The sequence below is a fragment of the Papaver somniferum genome, chromosome 9, assembly GCF_003573695.1.
Source record: "Papaver somniferum cultivar HN1 chromosome 9, ASM357369v1, whole genome shotgun sequence".
Classification (NCBI taxonomy): Eukaryota; Viridiplantae; Streptophyta; class Magnoliopsida; order Ranunculales; family Papaveraceae; genus Papaver; species Papaver somniferum.
This window is the reverse complement of record NC_039366.1, coordinates 195,539-220,687: the sequence shown is the minus strand read 5'-3', so window position 1 is coordinate 220,687 and position 25,149 is coordinate 195,539. Positions and strand designations below refer to the sequence as shown.

General features: G+C 37.0%; 2 protein-coding genes across 2 annotated transcripts; both read left to right on the top strand.

The window, feature by feature from the left end:
• Positions 1 to 13,269: 13,269 nt before the first annotated feature.
• Positions 13,270 to 13,911, top strand: LOC113309832. The gene has a single exon (XM_026558348.1). It carries the CDS (start codon positions 13,270 to 13,272, stop codon positions 13,909 to 13,911), a length of 642 nt encoding a protein of 213 aa, XP_026414133.1.
• Positions 13,912 to 14,929: 1,018 nt separating this feature from the next.
• LOC113310296 (enolase-phosphatase E1-like) lies at positions 14,930 to 24,415 on the top strand. Its single transcript, XM_026558916.1, has 7 exons — positions 14,930 to 15,067; positions 15,194 to 15,915; positions 17,122 to 17,601; positions 18,670 to 19,392; positions 20,853 to 21,362; positions 22,485 to 23,191; positions 23,712 to 24,415. Exons 2-6 carry the CDS (start codon positions 15,520 to 15,522, stop codon positions 22,710 to 22,712), a joined length of 2,337 nt encoding a protein of 778 aa, XP_026414701.1. The 5' UTR covers positions 14,930 to 15,067; positions 15,194 to 15,519; the 3' UTR covers positions 22,713 to 23,191; positions 23,712 to 24,415.
• The last annotated feature ends 734 nt before the right edge of the window (positions 24,416 to 25,149 follow it).

Below are 25,149 nucleotides of genomic sequence, written 5' to 3'. Positions count from 1 at the left end.
AACACCAACAACTCTCTGTTCTGCACCACCACCAACATACCAAAGCCATCTCAGATTTACCATCACAACAACCACCTCTTTCATTTGCAACAACTGCATCAACTGCAATCGAGTAACTGGACAACTCATTCCCTGACCTTCAGTTGAATTCCTAAAACCCTTCTTTAGTATCCACCATTTATCAAGATTCAGTGACAGCAGACTTTAGTTCTTCTTCTGGAATTCAACCTAAAACCCATTTTCTCGACAGCAAACCCTTCTTTAACTAATCTGTTTAACCTCTCATCTTCGAATTCTTCTTTAGCGACGGCTTCCTGTAACAAACTAAACTAAAACCCCTCTCTCCGATTTCCCTTCTCAATCTCCCTCAAATTTATCTCAGGTGAAACCAATGATAGGATAGACTCTGAATTTCAGGTCTTGTGTAGGAATGATTGTGGATATATGCACCCCAGAAATTACAAAAAAAAAGAAGCAAAGAAAGCATAAAAATAGATGAATATCAAGGTTTCTATAACACCTATCAGTACCATACTTTATAGGCCAAACAACAACACCAAAAAATTTAAGAAAGACATAACGTTCCCGTTATATACTCACGGACTCTTCGAAGAGCCTCTTCTTTATGCAACATATCTCCTCGTGAAGAGCAGAAATATTACAAAACAAATTACTCTTTACAAGGGATGAAACCATGATCATGCAAAAAACTTCATAAGGTAATCTTATTTGAAAACCTTCCAATCTTCTAATGACGGCTTGGAGATTTATTTTTTTTTTGATATTTTTTTCCTATTTTGGGATATCATTAACTATAAGCATTCCAATTACGCCTGGCAACTTCTCTTCAGTTTAATCAGTAATTTGCAATGCATACATAGAGACTGCCAATAATGCACCATCTAGCCTATGGTTTGATGATCATATATGAGAAACATGATGATGGATTGATTGAAAAGCTACGAAGATATGGCGGTTCCATAAGTAACCAATAATGCTTCCTCTTTATGTTGTATAAAACATGACTTCTTCAAGATGGTTGGAAATACGATTTATGTCCAAAATGAAAACGCACCTCTCATTTGAGTTTCAAATTTAGAGATTTTTAATTGATTATTTGGAAAGTATAGGTACAAAGGAATACTGAATATACACAAGATCATATGGATATAGTGTATCATCCTTGAGAGCAACACTTGTTGCCTGTTGCATGCACTGTTGTATACGAGATAACAACCCATCTTTCTTTAACAGCGCACAGTACTGAGTAAAGGTATTTTCTCTTGAAACGTTTTAACGTAGAACCATAAGGTATGACCATGCTCACAATACTATATAAAATCGAAGGGAATTTCTTAATTCTTATGTACAGAAGCTACGCAACCATGACAGTCCCGACATTTTTAACTGGTGTGTATGCACCGGGTTAGGAGCTTGTAACATTAATTAGACATATCTTTTAGAAGTTGAGATCTAATTCAATTGGGTGATACATTATTCTACTCTTTTCAGGGTTTCCCTTTCCTAAGCTACTTTAGATAAAATATAAGCTACCTTATTCTTTTCATTTAGGAAAAATAATATAATTTCCAAGATTTGAATCGTTGAAAAGTGGGATAAAACCTACTCATCCTAGTCCTTCCAATCGGTGGAAAATGGTCCAATTAGCTGATTACCTAAAGTTAGGAATGATAAACTCATTCTAATGGAGTAGTCTTATCTTTTCTAATAACTATGGTGGGTTTGGATGCAGAACTTCAAAGGTGGAACTTATGGGTTCAGGAGATTTAGTGGAATTACGTTCCTTTGATATATTTGATTGCCCAAATTTCCTGAAATCACGTTTCCCATGGGAGTCACTTTCCAGCAAATCATCCACCAATATTGTCCCCACTTAACCACTGCGGTTATCCAGCAACGCGGTTTTTAAACGGGAACCGCTAGGGTCTACCAATTAACAACAGTTTTCTTGGAGGTCACTCATTCCAAGATTACTCCCGCCCGAGCACACTTAAGTGCAGAGCTTTCTTCCAACTCTGGAACCAGATGTATTGAAAAGGCCTCGATGTAATGTACATGTTTCTTGCCTCTTATGAGATCAGTATCCAGCGCCTTCGTTTATCATACTTTCCCACCCTAGCAAAAGAGACCTGTCATTAGTTGTATCCCAACTACTACCTATATTATTCCCTTTTACCCACTGCGTTATCTAGTACTGTGGGATTTTTAGTGGCACTGCTGTGGTCATCCAACAACAGTTTCCCGAGAGGTCATCCATCCTGTGATTACTTCCGTCCGAGCACGCTTAACTGAGAACTTTTTCCCACAACTTAATCAAGTTTACCCATATGGCCTCGGTGTTAGGAAAAGACAAACCATTATCTATGTTTCGATTATGAGCACGTCAACAAACTTCAACGAAGAGCAAATCAATTGGCAAATAAGCTTAAACTTGCTCAGAAGACCGCTGAGGTATGTAGGATTTTATCTTCGTCTAAGAAGTTAGTTCCCAAGGATAAACCAAGACCATCATAGAGGAAAGTATGGTCAAATCGCTTTGATAAACAGAGGTATGTGGATTCCTCTCAAGAAGAAAATGGTGGACAAATTGTTGTTCACCGCAACACAACTTGATTGTGTTGATTGGTAAATCTTGTCTCATGTGCCTGATCAAAAAAGACAAGATTGTGCACCTCTCAGGCTTTAAGAAAAGTTTTTTTTTTCTTCTTTTCTTAGTTTTGTGTCTATCAATAAAGGGTTATTTTCGACAATTCTACTTTATTTAGGGTTCATAATTGTGCGTGCACGAACCTGTTAAAGTTTAACCCTACATTCTTTTTTCCTTCCTTGAAACTTCTTTTTATCTCAAGACCACTTGTTGAGATTGTGATTTCCTCTCACAAACCCATACGCCTATGGATGTTCCAAGTACCATGTCTTCTGATGGAAAGGATGTTAATATGATTGTCAAGCCATCAATCATGAAGGAAAAAGAGAAATTTCTGTTAGCTCCGACATTGAAAAGAAAAATAAGGAATGTGAGGAAGCCTAGAGTCGTTCCTTCAAATTCTCAGAAGTTTTCTGATGTTCTTGAAGTGTTGAAGGAGATGCAAAAGGAGATTCATCAAATAAAGGCTTTTGTGTTTAAGGCTCATGAGATTCAGAAGGCCCTGGTCCGATATCAGTCAAGAAGGTTTATTGATATTAACTCCTATCTTCATGAACCTTATGTCCCAGTGGTTGTTGACGACAAGGAGTTCGGGGACGATAAAGAATTCTTCAATGGTCTTAATGCCTAGTAAATCTTCTATTTTCGCGTTTTGTTTAGAAGAATAACTAGAGTTTGGAATAGCCATTATTGTGATTACACATAGCTATGTCCAACGTTTTCATCTTCATGTTTTTAGATTTATTGGTTTAAATTCTAAAATTGTTTGGAAGATGATTTTTGCAGTATAAATCTTTATGGTTTTATATATTGCAATTTGTTATGGGATATGTGTGTTTGTGTTCGTGAACTGTGATTGTCCCATACCTTGTCAAAAGTTAAGTCCTTTATATGTCGATATGCATGTGTTGATAAAAGAAGGAATGAACTCTTGACAAATACAAAAGTTAAGCCTATTATGTCAATTATTGATGGAAGATAGTTTAAAATCTTTTGTTTACAAGGATTATGTCTATTGTAAATAGAATGAATTCTTGTTTATTCCATAGTATTAGGTCGATCTCCGATCCACAATTTTTGTGTATATATATTGTGTTGTTCCATAAGGTGTCTTATATTGAGCTCTATCGACTGAGTTACTCTTTGGCTTAGTTGTTGCTCCATGAGGTACTTTATGTCGAGTATGATCAACTAAATTAATTATCCTTGTTTGGTTATTTAGTTGTTGCTCCGTAAGTTCTCTTATGTCGAGCATGACCAATTAAATTGATTACTTTTTGTGGTTAATTTGGTTGTGTATTCCGATTAGATTAATTATGGGTTCTCTTGTGATTAATATAATTGAGTATTTTTGAGCTCCATAAGTTCACTTATGTTGAGCATTTCCGATTAAATTAATCATGGGTTCCCTTGTGGTTAATTTAATTGAGTATTTTGGATTCAAATTCATACTTGTATGTAATTTGTTATGTCCAAATAAATCCTTCTTTTCTTTTGAAATTAAGGTCGCTCTTGTTGTTTCTTCGGGAATGACATATTACGGGGGAGAGTTCTTAATTGAACTTGTGCTTAATTGCCAAATCTTTGTGGGGAGTGCGACTGTGAAATATTATAGGGGTTATCTTGTATCTTTATAAACTCCTTGATGAATGCATTTAGCTTCGGCTTTATGATTGCATCTAAATAAGATGATATATGCCTTCTTTTGTTCATGCAATGTCTCTTTTGTAAATTTCATTAGGATCCCGTTTTCGTACCTGTGCCAATTTTATTGACAAAAAGAGGGAGAATTAGTATGTAGTTCACACTACAAATACATATGGTTTTCGGATCATTATATAAGGGGGAGTGGTTTCCATGTGAGATGGAGTATTGACTAAGGGGGAGTGATACATATCACCATAGTATTGTTGTCGAAATTGTGATACAATTGAACTTTGATGTTATATAATGATACTATGACACTGTATAACAATGATTGAGAACTCTTGTTTTCTCGTTGTTATAACTACGGATTTTCAACAACGATGATGCTGAACTTACAACCTTTGGGATCATTGGAGTACTTGGAAGTGACGAAGATTTCGAGTAACGTTGAAGATTAGGCATGTGGAATAGGAGATACAAAAGTTAATTCATTTATTTTTTTTGTATTCCATATGTATTGATAGTTTTGTTACTAAAATTGACAAAGGGGGAGACTGTTAGAGCATTGCTCGGTCGAACTCGCATGAGTTGCTATCTCAAGCATGTTTGTCAATGTTAGTGATCAAAACTATAAGTCTTGATTTCTATTAAACTATAGCTAAGTCTCGGACTAGGATAGAAAGTGTAGTTGAGCTCAAGAACTCCATGGAAATCATCATAAGACGAAGGACTACTCAAGGAACTGGTGGAACTTCATCGACTAAAAGGTATGTGGAGACTTGAACTTATCTATCACTCAAAAGTCTATCTACTATATCTCCTATTTTGAGACAAAAGTTGCTTTGCTATATAGACTTTGATTATACACATTTGCTACTAGAGTCCAGTTTATCTCGCCTATGTATTTCTCAAAATATGTGTTGGTAAGCTTTTGCTTTGGCCAAGTTCATCTTTACCTAGTGACGAAAGTCATGACACGTTTCAATCACTTTGAAAATTGCTTACTTTGACGAAATGTTCTCTAAGAATGTTTCAATGATTAAAATGAGAGTTTAGATCATATAACCAATGATGGATATTAGTATTGTGTGCCAACACATATATGTATAAGTCTTTTTTCCATGAACAAAAGTTTGAGAACTTTGTTAATCAAGAGAACCGGAACAAGAGCCGTGAACTCTGTCCGCGAACTGGCGGAAGTTCTCGACCCGAGAAAATCTGATGGAGTTTGAGAACTCCTTCCGGGAACTTAAGTCCGCAAACTAAGTCTGCGAACTTAAGTTGGTTATATCTGAAGATGATTGTTTGTGAACTTATTTATATTAACTAAGGAATGCTAAATGCAAACCGTGGCTATAAAGTTCATGAACCGATTCGAGTGAATCAAATCGTTTTTGCTTCGATTGTATCTTGTGTAGTTACATAATATTTCCTTGCAATTGAACAACTCTCTAACTAGTTTAATTGAGTCATTTGAACTAGTTATGGTGAAGAAGAACATGGTTGATATGAAAGTGCTCATATGGCTAACCATTTGGTTAACTATTGTTGAACCAATAAATGTATATATTTGGGTACGGTTACACAAACCTAAAATCGTGCATTTCATTTGTGTTCAACAATCTAAGTTTTCGATCCAACGGTTGAAAGATATTAGCTTGAATCTAATCAGGTTTTCATCTAACGGTGAATATTGAATGCTTTGTTACCAAGCTAACATTGATTGCAAACCCTGATTTGAAAGACTATATAAGAGAGAACTCTAGCAACTGGGAAACATAATCCCCACACCTCCTGTGTGATACTAGTTGTATTAGCTAGAGTCGATTCTCCTTTAACCTTAGGTTTCTTCTTAAAAACCAGGTTAACGACTTAAAGACTTTATTGGGATTTTGAAGCCAGACCGATACTACTTTATCGTAGTTGTGTGATCTGATCTTGCATCTTCTATCGTTTTGAGCACAATCGTAATGACTAACTTGAGATTTATATCTCCGATAGGCAAGATAGAAAAGTAGTCACAAACATCTTCGTCTCATCGTTTGTGATTCAACAATATCTTCTTTCGCCGCGTCGATTAAGATTATTGTGAGGTGATTGATAATACTAGGTTGTTCTTCGAGAGTATAAGTATGGGTTATCAATTGGTACATGTTCACCTTGATTTATCAAAAGATGAAACAAAACTTGTAGGTATTTATGTGGGGGACAGACTTATCTATTCCTGTAGACTTTTCTGTGTGATACATATTTGTTTATTAAAGTCTTCGACTTTTGGTCGTGTCAACTCTTAGTTGTGGTTGAGATCAGCTAAGGGAATCAAGTGCATGGTATCCTGCTGGGATGAGAGACGTAAGGAGCGCAATTGTACCTTGAATCAGCGTGAGATTGATTGGGGTTCAACTACAATCCAGACCGAAGTTAGTTTGTAGTAGGCTAGTGTCTGTAGCGGCTTAATACAATGTGGTGTTCAATCTGGACTAGGTCCCGGGGTTTTTATGCATTTGCGGTTTTCTCGTTGTTTGTGGGGGGAAATCGTTTCTGCTGATTTTGGTAAATTTGGGTGTGTGGATGAGAAACGAATCTAAACCCTAAACAATGCACTGCACGTGAGTACTTTTGATTCGAGAGGTCAATCTGTACAATCCTAGCCTAAACCAAGAGAGATGGCCGTTCCAGGCTTGCTTCGGTCACAAAGTGAAGGAGAAGGGTTGGTCTTAGGGAGGGAAGCGAAGAGAGTGTTGAGACCAGAATAATTGATTCTGAAGGTGTGGTTGTTTATGACTTGTATCTGAAAGTAGAACTGACTAGCAGAATGGAAAGATACCAGGTGATTTCTAGATACTGCGTTGTTGCCGACCAAAAACTTGTTTTTGTTGAAAATAGGTGAAGCCTATTTATACAAGTCATATTGAAACGAACCCTGGTCTCGTAGGAAGTGGAAACGATTGAGTAGTGGAAGAATAGAGTAACGTGTAACCGTCTGTCGTTATGCTTCCATGATGAAGGAAGTGAATTCTTTTACACCGTTACTTTTTACCACCACTAATTTCCTGCTTCATGACACTTTCTTGTAACAGGCGCATTGCACGCCGCACGCTGTAAACTGCCAGACCAATACCCTGATGAGCATCCCTCAGTTTGTGACATGTTTGATGTCTCGAGTGTTTTCGTGGAAAACATGTAGCACTTTGCTAGGTGTGGCAAGTCAAAGTCAAGGGACTTACCGCAAGAAAATAAAATGTAATGCTATTAGGCTCGTTTTGGCTGGTCGCCTAAAACTTTCCACAGGTTTGTCAGTTCGGTGGTGAAATTCGATGGCTGGGATCGCATCTCATGAAGGAGGGTAGCCGTTGATTATGGATACCTTGTGTTGGCGCCTGATAATGACGCGGTAGTGTTTTGGTATACGCCAGTGGCAATGTGGCATGGCTCGTGCATGCCAATGGCACGGTGATGCAAGTGGCGCCTGGCGTAGCCATGACCACTAGATTTAGGCAGCTGGTTGCCTGAAACTTTCCACAAGTTTGTCAGTTCAGTGGCGAACTTGGATGGCTGAGATTGCATCTCATGAGGAAGTATGGCCATTTATTATGGCCGCATCTTTTTGTATAGCGAAGTGGCGCCATTGGCATAGTGGCGCCTGGCGGAGCCATGGCATAGCGGCATGCCAGTGGCTTAGCCGTGGCAGCTGTTTTGGCATATTGGTGTTAGACCCAAATATGGATGTTGGCAACATTGGCCATGTTGCTAAGTTAATCTTGAGGCCTTAGGAGAGTCACTTGACTCAGTTGGCGTGGAAACTTTTAGCCAAATTAGGGTTTGGCGCATCACAACTCTATTTAGCACGTGCGGCATGACTCCGTCATGGCGCCGTGGCTGGCATAGTTAGCACATGACAGTGGCACGAAGTAGCGTCTGGCATAGCCATGGCCGCTAGACTTTGGCACCTCGGTGTTGGACCCACATGTGGCGTGGAAACATTGGCCATGTTTTCCGCATCAATTCCGAAGCTCTAGGAAACGTTATTTGGCTTTGGTTGGGTAGCAACTTTGCCCAAATTAAGGTTTGGCATGTTGAAACCCTAATTAGTGCGTGTGGCATGCGGCCGCGGCATGGCGATACTTTTTGTGCAAATGGCGCCATAGTTATGCCAAAGGAACTATGGCAAGGCCATAGCGTGGGAACGGCCACGTGAGTAGGGATTGCCGTGGGTGGCTATGGTATGGTGCAAACCCTAGGGCTTCTTGGGTCCCACACGGCTCATGGCATGTTGTGGGGCTGAAGTGGCATAATTTGTGTTGCGAAAATTAGGGTTTTGGTTAATGCAGGGTCGTGCTTCTGACTAGAAAACCTTAATTTGAGCTTATCATGGCGTTGGCCCCGAACAGGAGGTAGGTTAGCACGTAGGGTGCTATTTATGGCGCGTTGGCACGTTTGGCGTGTTTGGCAGGTTCAGCATGATGTTAGCATGTTGACACGGTAAGTGGCATGTTTGGCACGTGCACTTGGCATGCCCGTTTGGCGTGTGCGATTGGAATGCTTTTGGCATGCTTGGCATGCCGTTAGCATGTTGGCGTGGTTTCGGGAAGCCAACATGGTATGGCGACATCTTGACACCTCTTTTAAAGCTGTGGCAGGTTTAGAAAAACCTGATTGGTCGAAAAAGGGAAGGTCGGACAAACATGGTGTGGGCACACTTCCAGCGTGAGTGTGGCGGTTTTAGAGCGACCTGATTTCTCGATGGAAACAGGACCGACAGGTATGGGCCCAGCCACAACTGGTGTGAGTGTGGAGGTTTTAAGGCAACCTGATTGGTCAAGGGAAGTAGGGCTGGTTTATGATGGGGGCGTGGCCAATGGCAAGTGGCGCCGGCTGGCTTAAAGAATGGTCACGCCTCCCTTTGCTGTCCTGTGGCTCCTTGTTTTCTGATTCTGGGCAAGGTTTTGCACCTACTAATCCATGGCGGATTAATTACCTAGTTTTCCTAGGCTTAAATTTCGATAATCAAGGTCTGATATACTGCGGAAAGCGCAGAATCCTAACTTTTGCAAATTATTCAGGGTAATCGATTGAATTCTATGTATTGACACAGGGTTCTTTTAAATTCATTTCCAGAGAGCAGCATGCTTTCTGATTGAATACCTTACGCAAAGACCTTATCCTTGATATTTGGAAATTCGTGCTACTCTGCTGCGAGTGAACACAAATTGTCATGCCATATCAACATTAAGGGTTCAGCCGGGGAACATAGCACAGAAAGTTTCAAAGAAACTTATATTAAGTGAATATAGGCAAGGGCCCGATATTTACAGAACACCTGGGATGGTTGCTACATGCGCCAGTCTGGGTAAATTTCATATAAATATATTGAACGACTCAATATGTTAGTGGAGAGGTTAACACTCACGGCTCCGTTTCCTTACGTCACATCAGATGCAAGTTTTTACAATTTTAACCCTAAGTTAAAAACCACCATCAACACTCGTTAACAAAATTCTGGTGTCTGTGTTATTTCTATTCTGCATTATGTTTTGTTATATAATTGAAATATCACAGGTTGTGCGTTAAAATCAATCAATTGGAAATCCGACTTTGGTTGTTGATTGAAATTGATTGATACTTGAACATTGGTCTTTGGTACTGTTCAAGTGATTTCTCTTGTATTCAATTAGACTCGCAGATTGCTATTTGCTTGAGTAAGAATTGAATCGAGAAAGAGAGATATAACTCTTTGATATACTTTATTAAGATTGAGTCTAGTTGATTCTCTGGAAAGTATATTGGAGTTTGTCCATACAAATTGCTAATCGAAATATTGGGTGAGGTTGTTGTACCCCCGCCTTTTCAGAGTTGAAAACCACATAGGTGAGGATTTAGGACCCCTCCCCCCCCCCAAAAAAAAAGAAAAGAAAAGAAACAGTACTAACTCTAGCTTCCTTTACTAGATTATTGGCTACATCGTTTCTGTCCGTAGAAACACGAACACAACACGACTCATTAAAACCATTTAAAAGTTCCCTACAATCTAATGTGATTGAATTATCATGCCATTTTAAAGGCTCAATATTGCCGTTAATAGCCCAAACTACACAAGGAGAGTGTACGTGCATTGCACGATTAATGCAAGCGTTAGTTTTCACTTTCACTTGTCAAAGTCCGTCAAATATGGGGGAAAAGTGTGCACAAAGAGCAATGAGAAATAAATTTGTTAAAAAATAGAAATTCAATATTCTTGTTTAAGCTCGTTGCATAGATAATTTCAAGGACTTTCCGGATATATAAAGTTTCCTAAAATCCGATATATAGTTCAAAAAATGTGACATTTTTAATTTTTCATCTTGATTCTTAAAAAATGGCATTTTATGTAAATATGTGAAATTTAATCCAACAATTGGCCGTAAGAGAAATCAAGGAATGGAGTCAATAGTTAAGACAGAAAAATTATATTCCTATCCAAAGGTCGAATTTTAAGCCTGAAAAATATAATGGTTGAGATCTAAACATTGGTTAGTGTTTTGATTAGTATTATTCTCATTGAAATGGGACAAATTAAGACAGTTACCTTCCAAGTACAACTTTTAAATACTATTCCTTTCGTCCCATTATTAAGTGACTTATTTATTTTTATATTTTGTCCCACCATTAAGTGACCTATATCACTAGACAAAGAGATATTTCTAAAATTATCCTTTTAATTGATTATAAGAAATATAAGAAATATTCATAATTTGATAGACATGTTTATATTCGTTACGTAGGTGTTTTAAAATGCTTTTCAATGGTATGAAGTATGCGAACATCCGTGGTCTAGTTTGAGAGATAAGTCATTTCAAAATTTCAATAGTTATTATCCATAAGGGTATAATTATAAAAAATGCTTAAATATACTCTTTTCCCTTGCCTGCCTTAAAAATTGTGCAAACTTGAACTAGGTCACTTAATAGTGGGACAGAGGGAGTACTTCGTTTGGCGCATTTTATCACCGCTAAAGCTTCAGTCTCCTCCTCCCCATGAGTTATCCCAGGGATACACCATGCTCCATGGAAGCTTCCTGCATCAACAACCATAATTAGCCCTAAGCCCATAAGTTTACTATCCTTTAAAAGAAAAACATCAAAATTTGTTTTATGAAAATCAGTGGGCGGAGGAACCCATTTAATTGGTTCCTTCATCTAACAGCATTCAAGCCAACAATATTTCGCCTATTAACATGCTCTTTCCACTCGTTTATTCCTAGTTTCAATGCCCTCACAGTTGGCTCAACCTGAAATTGCACATTTTAAAAAACACAAGCACATCGAGCCTCCCAAATATTCCATAGAGTGAACCCTGCAAATACAACTAAGTCATTTTATGTGTTCTTAATACAAAACCAAGTCAAAATTCATTGCCTAAGAGTCTACTCATTCGATATAATAACTATATTTGGATTTAGAGTCTACCAAATCTGTCTAGAGACAAGACATCTAATCAACAAATGATCGACTGATTCAATATCAGAGTTGCATATAACAGACATACAGATCTAATATTATGTGCATGCCTAGCAAACCTCTCATTCACAGGGAGACAATTATGAATGCATTTCCGAAGGAAATGCAGAATCTTTGAAGGAAGATTAGCTTTTCAAAAACGAATCCATGGAAAGTTTAATTCATCTTCAATCGTATCTGCATTATAGTCCACACTACTGACAGTTCTAAACTTAGATCACCCATGGAATAATTGTTATGACTAAGGTTTGAACAATAGTTGAAGAAGAAAATATGAAGAAAAAAACCCTAAATATAAACTTATTGTAGTTGAAAATGGTGGGGTAGTTTTGGTTGGTTATTTTTGTATTATACGTTAGATTTGACTTGATTTTTTTGGGTTATATACAGTTACTTTCAGAATAAAATATACTACGTCCATTTTTGAAAAAGTGGTACTTGCACTTTTTCATTTTTGTCTAAAAGTAAGCCAAATTAAATAACTGCAAATATCAAATTTCCTAGAATAGAAGGAGTATCAGAATTTGAAAAGTGGTATAAATTAAATAACTGCAACAAATTTCCTAGAATGGAAGGAGTATCAGAATTTGAGAAGTGGTATTTGAGTTGTGTTTAACCCAACCATAGGTTGCATTTAGTCGTTGTCTTGAAAAATAAAAGAAATAACAAAACAAAATCAAGATACAGATCTCCAGTAGGGGTGAGCATAAAACCGGAACCGCGGATTTAACCCGTATCCGTCCGCAAAATTGCGGATTTCACCCAAACCGCAAGACGTATGGGCCGGACACGGGTTGGATTCTCAAATCCGCATGCGGTGCGGATGCGGTTGCGGTTGTCATTTGAAAACCGCGGATTACCGCAACCGTAGAAAGAAGCAAAGTTTTCTTACCTGAGTATGAACCTAGGCCCAAAGAGAAAGAAGTGAAGTTCTTTGATCACTTAGTTAACTAAATGAATTTAGGCCCAAAGAGAAAGAAGTAAAGTCCTTAAAACACTAACTGAATTTAGGCCCAAAAAATAGAAACAAAACTAAGTTAACTAACTGAATACAATCAAAACTAAGTTAAGACACTAACTGAATTTAGGCCCAACAAGTACAATCAAACTAGGTCAAATCCGCGATTAATCCGCAACCGGCCCGTACAATTAGCGGATCCGCAAAGGTTAAATCCGCAGGTGATTGGGCCGGTCACGGTTCAATTTTTGCAAATCCGCAACTTTGACGGTTCGGTTACGGGTGACCCCTAATCCGCAACCGTCCGTCCGTTACACACCCCTAATCTCCAGTTAGATCGGGTAATTTTAGTTGATCCAACTTTCGGCCCAAACCCAAAACCCAGTGAAATGTTTTAAGGTATCTCTCGATTTTCAAACTCTCAAATTAGATCCAAATCCTCACTAAAACCCTAACTCTCCACCACCACCACCCCTGGCGACTGTAACATCTGCTCCGCCATGGATCCCAAAACTTCATCATCATCATCATTTGAAATCTCTTACTTGATGAATTCATGTGGATTATCGGAAAAAGAAGCTCTCACTGCATCTACGAAACTCAAATTCAAAACCTCAACGAAGCCAGACGCTGTTCTTGCAGTCTTTCAGGATTACGGGTTCACTAAATCAGACATCTCCAGAATCATCAGTAAGATTCCTCTCGTCATTTTATCTGATACTGAAATCATTAAACCCAAACTTGATTATTTCAATTCTAAAGATATTTCTAGACCTGAATTTATCAGGCTATTTTCTATTCACCCAACGCTTCTAGGTCGAAGTTTGGAAAACCATATTATTCCTTTTTACAATTGCATTGTTGGTACTGATAAATACGTGTTCGCCGTCTTCGAACGAGCAACGAATTCTGGTGAATCAGTTGAGAGAATTGAGTCCAATATACAGGTTTTGAGAGATGGTGTCCCTAAATCAAATAATGTCAAGTTTATAATGAGCCAACCTAGAACACTTTTGACAAGCACTGACAAATTTAAAGATACCTTACAAGAGATTAAGGGTATGGGTTTTGATAATTCTTACCAATATGCATTTCTTACTGGTATTCATGCATTGTCAGCGATGAAGAAATCCATCTGGTAAAATTAATGCATACAAGAAATGGGGTTTGTCAGAAGAACAAATTCAAAGTGTGTTTAAAGCACATCCTATCTGTATGACGTTATCTGTGAAGAAAATCATGGATACAATGGATTACTTTGTTAATCAAGCGGGTTATAGTCCCTCGGTTGTTGTTAAGACTCCAGCAGCTTTGTTTTTTAGCTTGGAAAAGAGGATTATACCGAGGGTTACTGTTTATCAAAGTTTAGTCTCTAAGGGTCTCATTTATAAGCATAAAACTTCCTTATATTCAATTTTGAGTATGTTTGAGGAGCCGTTCTTGGAGAAGTTTGTAATCAAGTATCAGAAAGATGCTCCGGAACTAATGGAGGTATATTATTGTTACCGATTTGCTGTTTCGTAATCATTTGACATATTAGATGAGGTGAATTGTCAGGATCTCTCGAAGTTTTTTTAGTTTACAGTGTATTTCCGGCATTTTTTGCTTCTCTATAACATATTAGATTGTGAAAACACGAGAAGAATAAATTGCCATTGCATTCCCCCTGCTTAGGAGCATTCTTACACGAAACCCTTTTTCCGATTCATTTATGATTTACACAATAGTCGGTGGTGCACAGTCATACTTTGTGGACTCTTTTCATTTCAGGGACTTTTGTTTCTGGATTAATCTGACCATGACATCCATCTTCACAATGATTTATAGTTTTGCAATGTCTTTTTTTATCAGAAATAGAAAGTTCTCCACTTGATTATTTAGTTTTATGCCAGAAAGAGTTTTGAACAGTATTGTTACATAAATAAATAAGTGTGCATTCTCCTCATCTCACCTTAAGTTGTTGTTATCTTCTTTCAAGTTGGTCTGGAATAATAATTTCTTGTATATTATTAGATTTATAATCAGGCATTAAATGGGCATGTCATGGAAGAAGGCATGCAAGGTAGTGCTATGAAGAAGGAACAAGAGGATAAGCCTATTGAGGAAGACGAAATTGATCATGTCCCCGGGGTTGAGAAAGTAGTAGAAGATAGTCAGAAAGTTGCTTCAAATAAAGTGGAAGAATCAAAGAAAACAAATAAACCTAAGAAAATTCTGAAAAAGTCAAAGACAAAACTAGAACAAGTGCAAGATACTGCTGCAATCAAGTGTGTTGTGGAAGTTCCTGAGCTATTGCAGGTTAGGTTCTTATCTTCTTCCAAGTTGGTCTGAAAATTTTAGTCTCTTATATATTTGATTTGGTTTTTATCTGCTTTCAAATTGGTCTTAGAATTTTAATTTCTTATGTATTTGATTTGTAACCAGGCATCAAATAGGCCTGTTACGGAGGACTTCCAAAATAAAGAGGCAACTTTTTGTCCAGAAAGTGCGACAGAGAGTATAGCAGCTCTACCAAAGGAGTCAAATGTGTTGACAAAAGTGAAGTTGGTGAACCTGATAAAAAAGCTTCATCTAGTGATCTTGTGAAACAAGAAAAAAAGTTAGAGGAGGCGGAAGATTTGAAGAAAGCTAAAACGCCTAAGAAGATTTTTATAAAGCCAGAGAATTTTTTTGAGGAAGCACAAGGTAGTGTTGCACAGAAGGAAGAAGAGGAAAAGTCTGAGGAGGAAGAAGATATTGTTGCTGTCCCTATGGTTGAGAAAATATTAGAAGAGAGTGATGCAAGTATGCTCAAGAGTAAACTTGTTTTAGCTACCGCGGAAGAACCTAAGAAAGCCGAAAGCCCTAAGAAACTTCTGAGAAAGTCAAAGAAAAAAGTAGAGGAAGCGCAATGTAGTGATGCAAAAGAGGAAGAGCATGATAAGTCTAAGGAAGAAGATGAGGTTGCTGCTGGTTCTATGGCTCAAAAAGTGTTAGAAAATAATCAAGCAAGTGTGCTCAAGAGTAAGGTGGCTTTAAATGAGGCGGAAGAGTCAGAAAAAGCTAAAATAATTAAGAAGATTTTCAAAAAGCTTAAGAAAAAAGCTGAGGAAGTGCAAGGTAGTGTTGCTATTAAGTATGACACAGAAGTCCCTGAGCTGTTGCAGGTATACCATCTTTCACTGCTTAGTATTTCTTTATTCAGTTAGTAACATAGAAATGTCTTGTACGCGCTTTTATCTGTTCCTGCTTATCCTTGGCATGTTAGCTGTATGTATGCTTCTTTATGCTCTCCAAAATGGAACTTACGACTTGCCACATACATGTTGACAAGAAGACTACCCAGTGTATATTTTAGTTTTTGCTGTCTAACAAATAACAACTCAGTTTGTCTAAAATATCAAAACATATGTATGGGAATACTAAATTTTTGGGTGTAAAAAAATGGAAATACAATCTAGGAAAATTATGTGTGGTTTCTTGTTTGTTTCATAAATGAGGGCTGTGGACCGCTAAACTCTGACGTGGTATGTATGATATAGAGTTTTAAGAAGTCCCATTAAATCAGTAATTGAATGTTCTCCATTCGATTATTTTAGTTTTATGCCAAAAAGAGTTTCGAGGAAATATTGTTTAGTAGATAACCACTGCATTTTAATTACTTAATCAAACATATTTTTTCTGTTCACATAATTTAGGGTGTATTCTTCTACAGACCCCGAAATACAATAATTTGTGTCTTGAATATTCAAGATGAAATATAGTTTTCGATAGCCAATGGTGTCTAAAACAGAAACTGCTGTATGTAGTTTATAGAAAAACATCCAGCCTTATGTGTGATGTATTTGTCTGTGAATTTTTATGGTAACAACTGATGTTATTTTCTTGATATAAATCCCTGGCTAAATAATTGCATTTCTGCTCTCCTCGATCTTTTACAAAGTACGTTTCAAGGCGGGTCAGTCAATATTTTTCATTTCCTTCTCCTGTATGATCTGTAACATAGTTTGCCATATTGATCATGTCCTTGTACTTGGATGCTATTTTAATTTATAAACTCCGAGCGTGCACTTACTTTATCTACATTTTGGTTCAAATGACTCAAATCTTTTCATCGTTCAGCTTTTTTTTTTTTTTAAATACTTTAAGTTAATGTATGTGTGCCATTTCAGTGGATAATTCACATACTAACTGTACAGAATTATTGTGAACATGAAAGTATGCCATTATATACTTTTCTGTAGAATCTTTACTCACTCATTTTTAAAATACCTACTAGCGACGTACTCCAATAACAATAACATTGTTATGGTTGTTCTTCACATAAGCTGGTCCGAAATATATAATATCTTTTGTATTAAATTTTTAACCAGGCATCTAATAAGCCTGTCACGGGGGACTCGCAAGATGAAGACGTAGCTTTTTGTCCAGAAAGTGTGACAGAGAGTATAGCAGCTCTACCGGAGGTGGCAAATGTGCTTGACCAAAGTGAAGTTAGTGAGCCTAAGAACTACGCTTCATCAAGTGAGAAGGAATCGATGAAAGCCAAAACGCCTAAGAAGATTTTGATAAAGTCGAAGAAAACTGAAGAGATAATGCAAGATAGTTATGCAAAGAAGGAAGAGCATGATAAGTCTAAGGAAGAAGATGAGGTTGTTGCTGTTTCTATGCTTGAGAAAGTGTTAGATAATAGTCAAGCAAGCATGCTCAAGAGTAAAGTTTCTTTAGATGAGGTGGAAGAGTCGAAGAAAGCAGTTAAGAAGGTTTTGAAAAAGCCGAAGAAGAAAAAAGCTAAGGAAATCCAAGGTGCTGCTGCGATCAAGTATGATGTAGAAGTCCCTGATCTGTTGCAGGTATACCATCTTTCACTGCTTAATATTCTTTTTATATTCTTTTATTCAGTTAGTAACATGGAATGTGTTGTAGGCCCTTTTATTTGTTCCTGCTTTTTCATGGCATATATGTGTGCTCTACGTATGCTTCCTTTATTCTCTCCAAATGATAATTATGTGTGTACCCACTTGCCACTTACATGTTGACAGTAAGAAAACTACTTGGTGTATGTTTTAGTTTTTTGGTTTAAAGAAGTTTAGTACAATGTGTAGGCTGCAATTAAGTTCCATTTGTGTTTGCATTGGAAAGAATTAATATGAGTCCTAGTAATAAAGGTAGGTGCTTGGTTTTTGTTTTTAGTGTTGGGAAAGCTCTTACGTGTGTTTCCACATGGTAATTTGTGGAGAAAATTGGCACGTTGACTTAAAAGTAAATCATTCATGGATAACTTAATGAATATAACCCACTATAAATCACATAAATGAGGGCTGTGGACCGCTACACTTTGACGTGGATATTTTCCATTCACAGGCTCATTTTCTCCAATTAGTCTAGAGTTTTTAGAAGTCTCATTGTATTGGAAATTGTATGTTCTCCGCTTGATTATTTAGTTTTGTGCCACAAAGGGTTTCGAGGAAATACATTTAGTAGATTACCACTGTCTTTTAATTACTTAATCGAACATATTTTTGTATTGTTCACTAAATTAGGGTGTATTCTTCTTCAGACCCTTAACTGCAATAAAATATGTAATGAATAGTCGAGATAAAATATTGTTTTCTATAGCCGAAGGTAGTGAAAACAGAAACCACTGTATGTAGGTTACGGAAATAACATCTAGCCTTATGTGTTCTGTGGTAAAAACTGATGCTATTTTCTCGGTAAATATAAATCCCAAGCTAAATACTTGCATTTCTGCTCTCCTTGATCTTTTAGAAAGTATGTTTCTAGGTGAGTCAGTCACTATTTTTCATTTCCTTGTCCTGTATGATCTGTAACTTAATTTGCTATACTGATCATGTCCTTTTACATGGATGCTATTTTATTCCTGCCATGTATAATATCTTTTGTATTTAATTTATAACCAGGCATCTAATAGGCCTGTCATGGAGGACTCACAAGATGAAGAGGGAACTTTTTGTCCAGAAAGTGTGACAGAGAGTATAGCAGCTCTACCCAAGGTGGCAAATGTGGTTGACCAAAGTAAAGTTGGCGAACCTAAGAAAAAAGCTTCATCGAGTGATCTAGTGGAACAAGAGAAAAAGTTGGAGGATGAGGAAGAATCGATGAAAACCAAAACTTCTAAGAAGATTATGATAAAGTCAAAGAAAAATGTGGAGGTAGTGCAAGATAGTGCTGCAAAGAAGGAAGACGAGAAAATGTCTAAAGAGGAAGAATATATTGTTGCTGTCCCTATCATTGAGGAAATATTAGAAGATAGTCAAGCAAGTATGCCCAAGAGGAAACTTGTTTTTGATACCATGGAAGAACCTAAGAAGGCCAAAAGGCCTAAGAAACTTTTGAAGAAGTCAAAGAAAAAAGTAGTGGAAGAACAATGTAGTGGTGCAAAAAAGGAAGAACATGATATGTCTAAGGAAGAAGATGAGGTTGCTGCTGTTTCTGTGGTTGTAAAAGTGTTAGAAAATAGTGATGCAAGCATGCTCAAGAGTAAAGTTTCTTTAGATGAGGTGGAAGAGTCGAAGAAAGCTAAAAAATTTAAGAAGGTATTGAAAAAGCCGAAGAAAAAAGCTGAGCAAATGCAAGGCAGTGCTGCGATCAAGTATGATGTACAAGTCCCTGAGCTATTGCAGGTATACCATCTTTCACTGCTTAGTATTCCTTTATTTCAGATAGTAACATGGAATGTGTTGTAGGCACTTTAATATGTTCCTGCTTTTCCTTGTATTACGCTCTCCAAAATGAAACTTATGTGTGTACCAGTCACTTGCCACATACATGTTGACAGGAAGAAAAGAAAACTACATAGTGTATGTTTTATTTTATTTTATTTTATTTTTTTTGCAGTCTAACAAGTAACAACTCACTTTGTCCAAAAGATTAAAACATATGTATGCGATGACTAAAATATTGGGTGTAAAACAAAGGAAATACAATCTAGGAAATTTATGTCTCGTTTGGTGTTTGTTCTTTGGTTTTAAGATGTTAAACTCATGTTCCATTTGTGTTTGGAATGGCATGAATCAATAGGAACATGAGAAAGCCAAAAGGCCTAAGAAACTTTTGAAAAAGTCAAAGAAAAAGGTAGTGGAAGAGCAATGTAGTGGTGCAAAAAAGGAAGAACATGATTTGTCTAAGGAAACTTGTTTTCGACACCGTGGAAGAACCTAAGAAAGCCAAAAGGCCTAAGAAACTTTTGAAATAGTCAAAGAAAAAGGTAGTGGAAGAGCAATGTAGTGGTGCAAAAAAGGAAGAACATGATTTTTCTAAGGAAGAAGATGAGGTTGCTGCTGTTTCTGTGGTTGAGAAAGTGTTAGAAAATAGTGTAGCAAGTGTGCTCGAGAGTAAAGTTTCTTTAGATGAGGTGGAAGAGTCGAAGAAAGCTAAAAAAATTAAGAAGGTATTGAGAAAGCCGAAGAAAAAACCTGAGGAAATGCAAGGTAGTGCTGCGATCAACTATGATGTACAAGTCCCTGAGCTGTTGCAGGTATACCATCTTTCACTGCTTAGTATTTCTTTATTCAGTTAGTAACATGAAATGTGTTGTAGGCACTTTGATTTGTTCTTGCTTTTCCTTGGCATGTTTGCTGTATGTATGCTTCTAATATGCTCGCTAAAATGAAAATTATGTGTGTACCCATCACTTGATATTTATAAATACCTGGCTAAATACTTGCATTTCTGCTCTCCTTGATCCTTCACAAAGTATGTTTCTACTTTATAGGTATGTCGGTCACTATTTTATTTTTCATTTCCTCCCCATGTATGATCTGTAACTTAATATTTCATATTGATCATGTCCTTGTACTTGGTGCTATGTTACTCTATAAAGTCTGAGCTTGCACTTACTTTATCTACATTTCGGTTCAAACGACTCAAATCTTTTCACAGTCCTAAAATTTGAGATTTTTTACATACTATCTGTACAGAATTATCGTGAACATGAATGTATGCTATTCTGTAGAATCTATATTCACTCATTTTTAAAATACCTACTAGCGATGCATTCCGTTAACAATAACATTGTTATGGTTATTGTTCACATAAGCTGGTCTGTAATATATAATATCTTTTCTATTAAACTTATAACCAGGTATCTAATAGGCCTGTCACAGAGGACTCTCAAAATAAAGAAGTAGCTTTTTGTTCAGAAAGTGTGACAGAGAGTATAGCAGCTCTACCAGAGGTGGCAAATGTGGTTGATCAAAGCGAACCTGTGAAAAAAGCTTCGTCGAGTGATCTAGTGGAACAAGAGAAAAAGTTGGAGGATGAGGAAGAATCGAAGAAAACCAAAACGCCTAAGAAGAATTTGATTAAGTCAAAAAGAAATGTGCAGGTAGGTCAAAATACTGCTCCGAAGAAGGAAGAGCATGACAAGTCCAAGGAAGAAGATGTGGTTGCTGCTGTTTCTATTGTTGAGAAAGTGTTAAAAAATAGTCAAGCAAGCATGCTCATGAGTGAAGTTTCTTTAGATGAGTTGGAAGAGTCGAAGAAAGCTAAAAAAATTAAAAAGGTTTTGAAAAAGCCGAAGAAGAAAAAAGCTAAGGAAATGCAAGGTACTGCTGCGATCAAGTATGATGTAGAAGTCCCTGAGCTGTTGCAGGTATACCATCTTTCACTGCTTAGTATTCTGTTATTCAGTTAGAAACATGCATGGAATGTATTGTAGGTTGGGCCCTTTTATTTGTTCCTGCTTTTCCTTGGCATGTTTGCTGTATGTATGCTTCTTTTATGCTCTCCAAAATGATAATTATCTGTGTACCCATCACTTGCCACTTACATGTTGACAGCACGAAAACTGCCTATGTATGTCTTGGTTTTTCGGTTTGTTGTTTGGTTTTAAGAAGTTTAGTACAATGTGTAGGCTGCAATGGCAAGAATCTATACAAGACCTAGTAGCAGGTGTTTGTTTTTTGTCTTTAATGTTTGGAAATCTCTTATGTGTGTTTCCACTTGGTCTTTTGTGGAGAAAGTTTGCAGGTCAGACTTCAAAGTAAATCATTCTTTGTAGGGATAACTTATTCAAGGATAACTTAATGGATATAACCCACTAATTGTTCAAACTTATTCTTCTATAAATCACTTAAATTAGGCCTTTGGATCGCTACACTTTGACGTGGATATGTTCCATTTCACAGACTCATCTTCTCCAATTAGTCTAGACATGACATCCATCGTATGAATAATTTAGATTTTTCAGAAGTCTCATTGTATTGAAAATTGAATGTTCTCCGCTTGATTATTTATTTTTGTGCCACGAAGGGTTTCGAGGAAACACGGTTACTTAATCGAACATATTTTTGTGTTGTTCCCTACATTAGGGTGTATTCTCCTTCATACCCCTAACTACCATAAAATATGTCGTGTATAGTCGAGATGAAATATAGTTTTCGATTGCTGAAGGTGATGAAAACCGAAACTACTGTATATAGTGTATGGAAAAAACACCTAGCCTTATGTGTGATGTATTTAACTTTGATTTTTTTATTGTAAAAACTGATGCTAGATTCTTGATAAATGTATATCCCAAGCTATATACTTGCATTTCTGCTCTACTTGATCTTTTACAATTTCTGCTCTACTTGATCTTTTACAAAGTATGTTTGTAGGTGGGTCAGTCACTATTCTTCATTTCCTTGTCCCGTATGATCTGCCATATTGATCATGTTCTTGTACTTGGATGCTTCTTTATATATAATCTCTTTTGTATTAAATTTATAACCAGGCATCTAAAAGTCCTGTCATGGAGGACCCACAAAATGAAGAGGTAACTTTAAGTCCAGAAAGTGTGACAGAGAGTATAGCAGCTCTACCAAATGTAGTAAATGTTGTTGACGGAAACGAGGTTGGCAAACCTAAAAAAAAAAAGCTTTGTCGAGTGATCTATCTGAACAACAGAAAAAGTTGGAGGAGGAGGAATCGAAGGAACCCAAAACACCTAAGAAGATTTTGATAAAGTCAAAGAAAAATGTGGAGGTAGTGCAAGGTAGTGCTGCGAAGAATGAAGAGGGGGGAAAGTCTAAAGAGGAAGAAGATATTGTTGCTGTCCCTATCATCGAGAAAATAATAGAACATAGTCAAGCAAGTATGCTCAAGAGGAAACTTGTTCTAGATACCGTGGAAGAACTTAAGAAAGCCAAAAAGCCTAAAAAACTTTTGAAAAATTCAAAGTAGAAAGTAGAAGAAGATCAACGTAGTGCTGCAAAAAAGGAAGAGCCTGCTAAGTCTAAGGAAGAAGATGAGGTTGCTGCTGTTTCGAAGGTTGAGAAAGTGTAAGAAAATAGTCAGGCAAGTATGCTCAAGAGTAAAGTTTCTTTGGATGAGGTGGAAGGGTCGAAGAAGAAATCTTTGAAAAGGCCAAAGAAAAAAGCTAAGGAAATGCAAGGTAGTGCCACAATCAAGTATGATGTATAAGTTCCTGAGCTGTTGCAGGTATAATATCTTTCACTGCTTAGTATTCCTTTATTCTTGCTTAGTATTCTTTTATTCAGTTAGTAAGATGGAATATGTTCTAGACCCTGTTATTTGTTCCTGCTTTTCCTGGTATTATGCTCTCCAACATGAAACTTATCTGTGTACTTAATTTGCCATATTGATCACGTCCTTGTATTTGGTGCTATTTTACTTTATGAACTCTGAGCTTGCACCTACTTTATCTACACTTCGGTTCAAATGACTCAAATCTTTTCTTAGTCCTCAAATTTGAAACTTTTTTTTAAATTAGTTAGGGTATACTTTAAGCGAATTTGTATGTACCATTTCAGTGAATAGTTCACATAGTAACCGTACAGAATTATCATGAGCATGAAAGTAAGCTATTCTGTAGAATCTATACTCACTCCTTTTTAAAATACCTACTAGCGATGCATTCCACTAACAATAACATTGTTATGGTTATTCTTCACATAAGCTGGTCTGAAATATATAATACCTGTGTTAAATTTATAACCAGGTATCTAATAGGCCTGTTGTGGAGGACTCTCAAAATGAAGAAGTTATTTTTTGTCATGAGCGTGTGACAGAGAGTAGAGCAGCTCTACCAGAGGTGGCAAATGTGGTTAACCAAAGTGAAGTTGGTGCACCTAAGGAAAAAGCTTTGTCAGGTGATCTAGTGGAACAAGAGAAAAAGTTGGAGGAAGAATCGAAGAAAGCCAAAACGCCTAAGAAACTTTTGAAAAAGTCAAAGAAAAATGTGGAGGTAGTGCAAGATAGTGCTGCGAAGAAGGAAGAGCATGATAAGTCTAAGGAAGAAGATGAGGTTGCTGCTGTTTCTGTGGTTGAGAAAGTGTTAGAAAATAGTCAAGCAAGCATGCTCAAGAGAAAAGTTTCTTTAGATGAGGTGGAAGAGTCGAAGAAAGCTAAAAAAATTAAGAAGGTTTTGATAAAGCCGAAGAAGAAAAAAGCTAAGGAAATGCAAGGTACTGCTATGATCAAGTATGATGTAGAAGTCCCCGAGCTGTTTCAAGTACACCACTCTTTCACTGCTTACTATTCCTTTATTCAGTTAGTAACCTGGAATTTGTAGGCCCTTTTATTTATTCCTGCTTTTCCTTGGCATGTTTTCTTGATAAATATAAATCAAGAACTATAAACTGATGCTAAGTACCTGAGTTTCTGCTCTCCTTGATCTTTCACGAAGTATGTTTTATGTGGGTCCGTAGCTGTTTTTCATTCCATTTTATGATCTGTAACATATTTGGTTTCCTTGGATGTCATTTTTACTTTACAAACTTTGAGCTTGCACTTACTTTATCTACATTTGGGTTCAAATTACTCGACTTTTTATAGTTCTGGAATTTGAAACCTTCTTTTTTTTGTTAGTTAGGGTATGCTTTAGGTGAATGTGATAGTTCACATACTGACTGTACAGAATTATTGTGAATATGAAAGTAGGCCATTATATGCTATTCTGCAGAATCCGTACTCATTCATTTCTAAGATACCTTTTACCCAGTGATGCATTTCGTTAGCATCAAATTATAGTTATTGTTCACATGAGCTGGTCTGAAATATGTAATCTCTTTTGTATTGAATTTACAACCAGGCATCTGTTATCCCTGTCACGGAGGACCCAGAAAATGAAGTAGTATATTTTGATCCTGAAAGTGTAGCAGCTTTGCCAAAGGTGGCAAAAGTCGTTATAACAGTGAAGTTGGCGGACTTAAGAAGAAAGCTTCATCGAGAGATCTTGTGCACCAAAATGAAAAGCTGGAGCAGGAGGAGGAAGAACTAAAGAAAGCCAAAAAACCTAAAGAAGATTTGGAAAAAGTTAAAGAAAAAGGTGGAGGTAGTGCAAGGTTGTGATGCTCAGAAGGAAGAAGAGGATAAGCCTGTGGAGAGGAAACTTTTTTTAGATTCTGCGGAAGAACCTAAGAAAGCCCAAAGGCCTA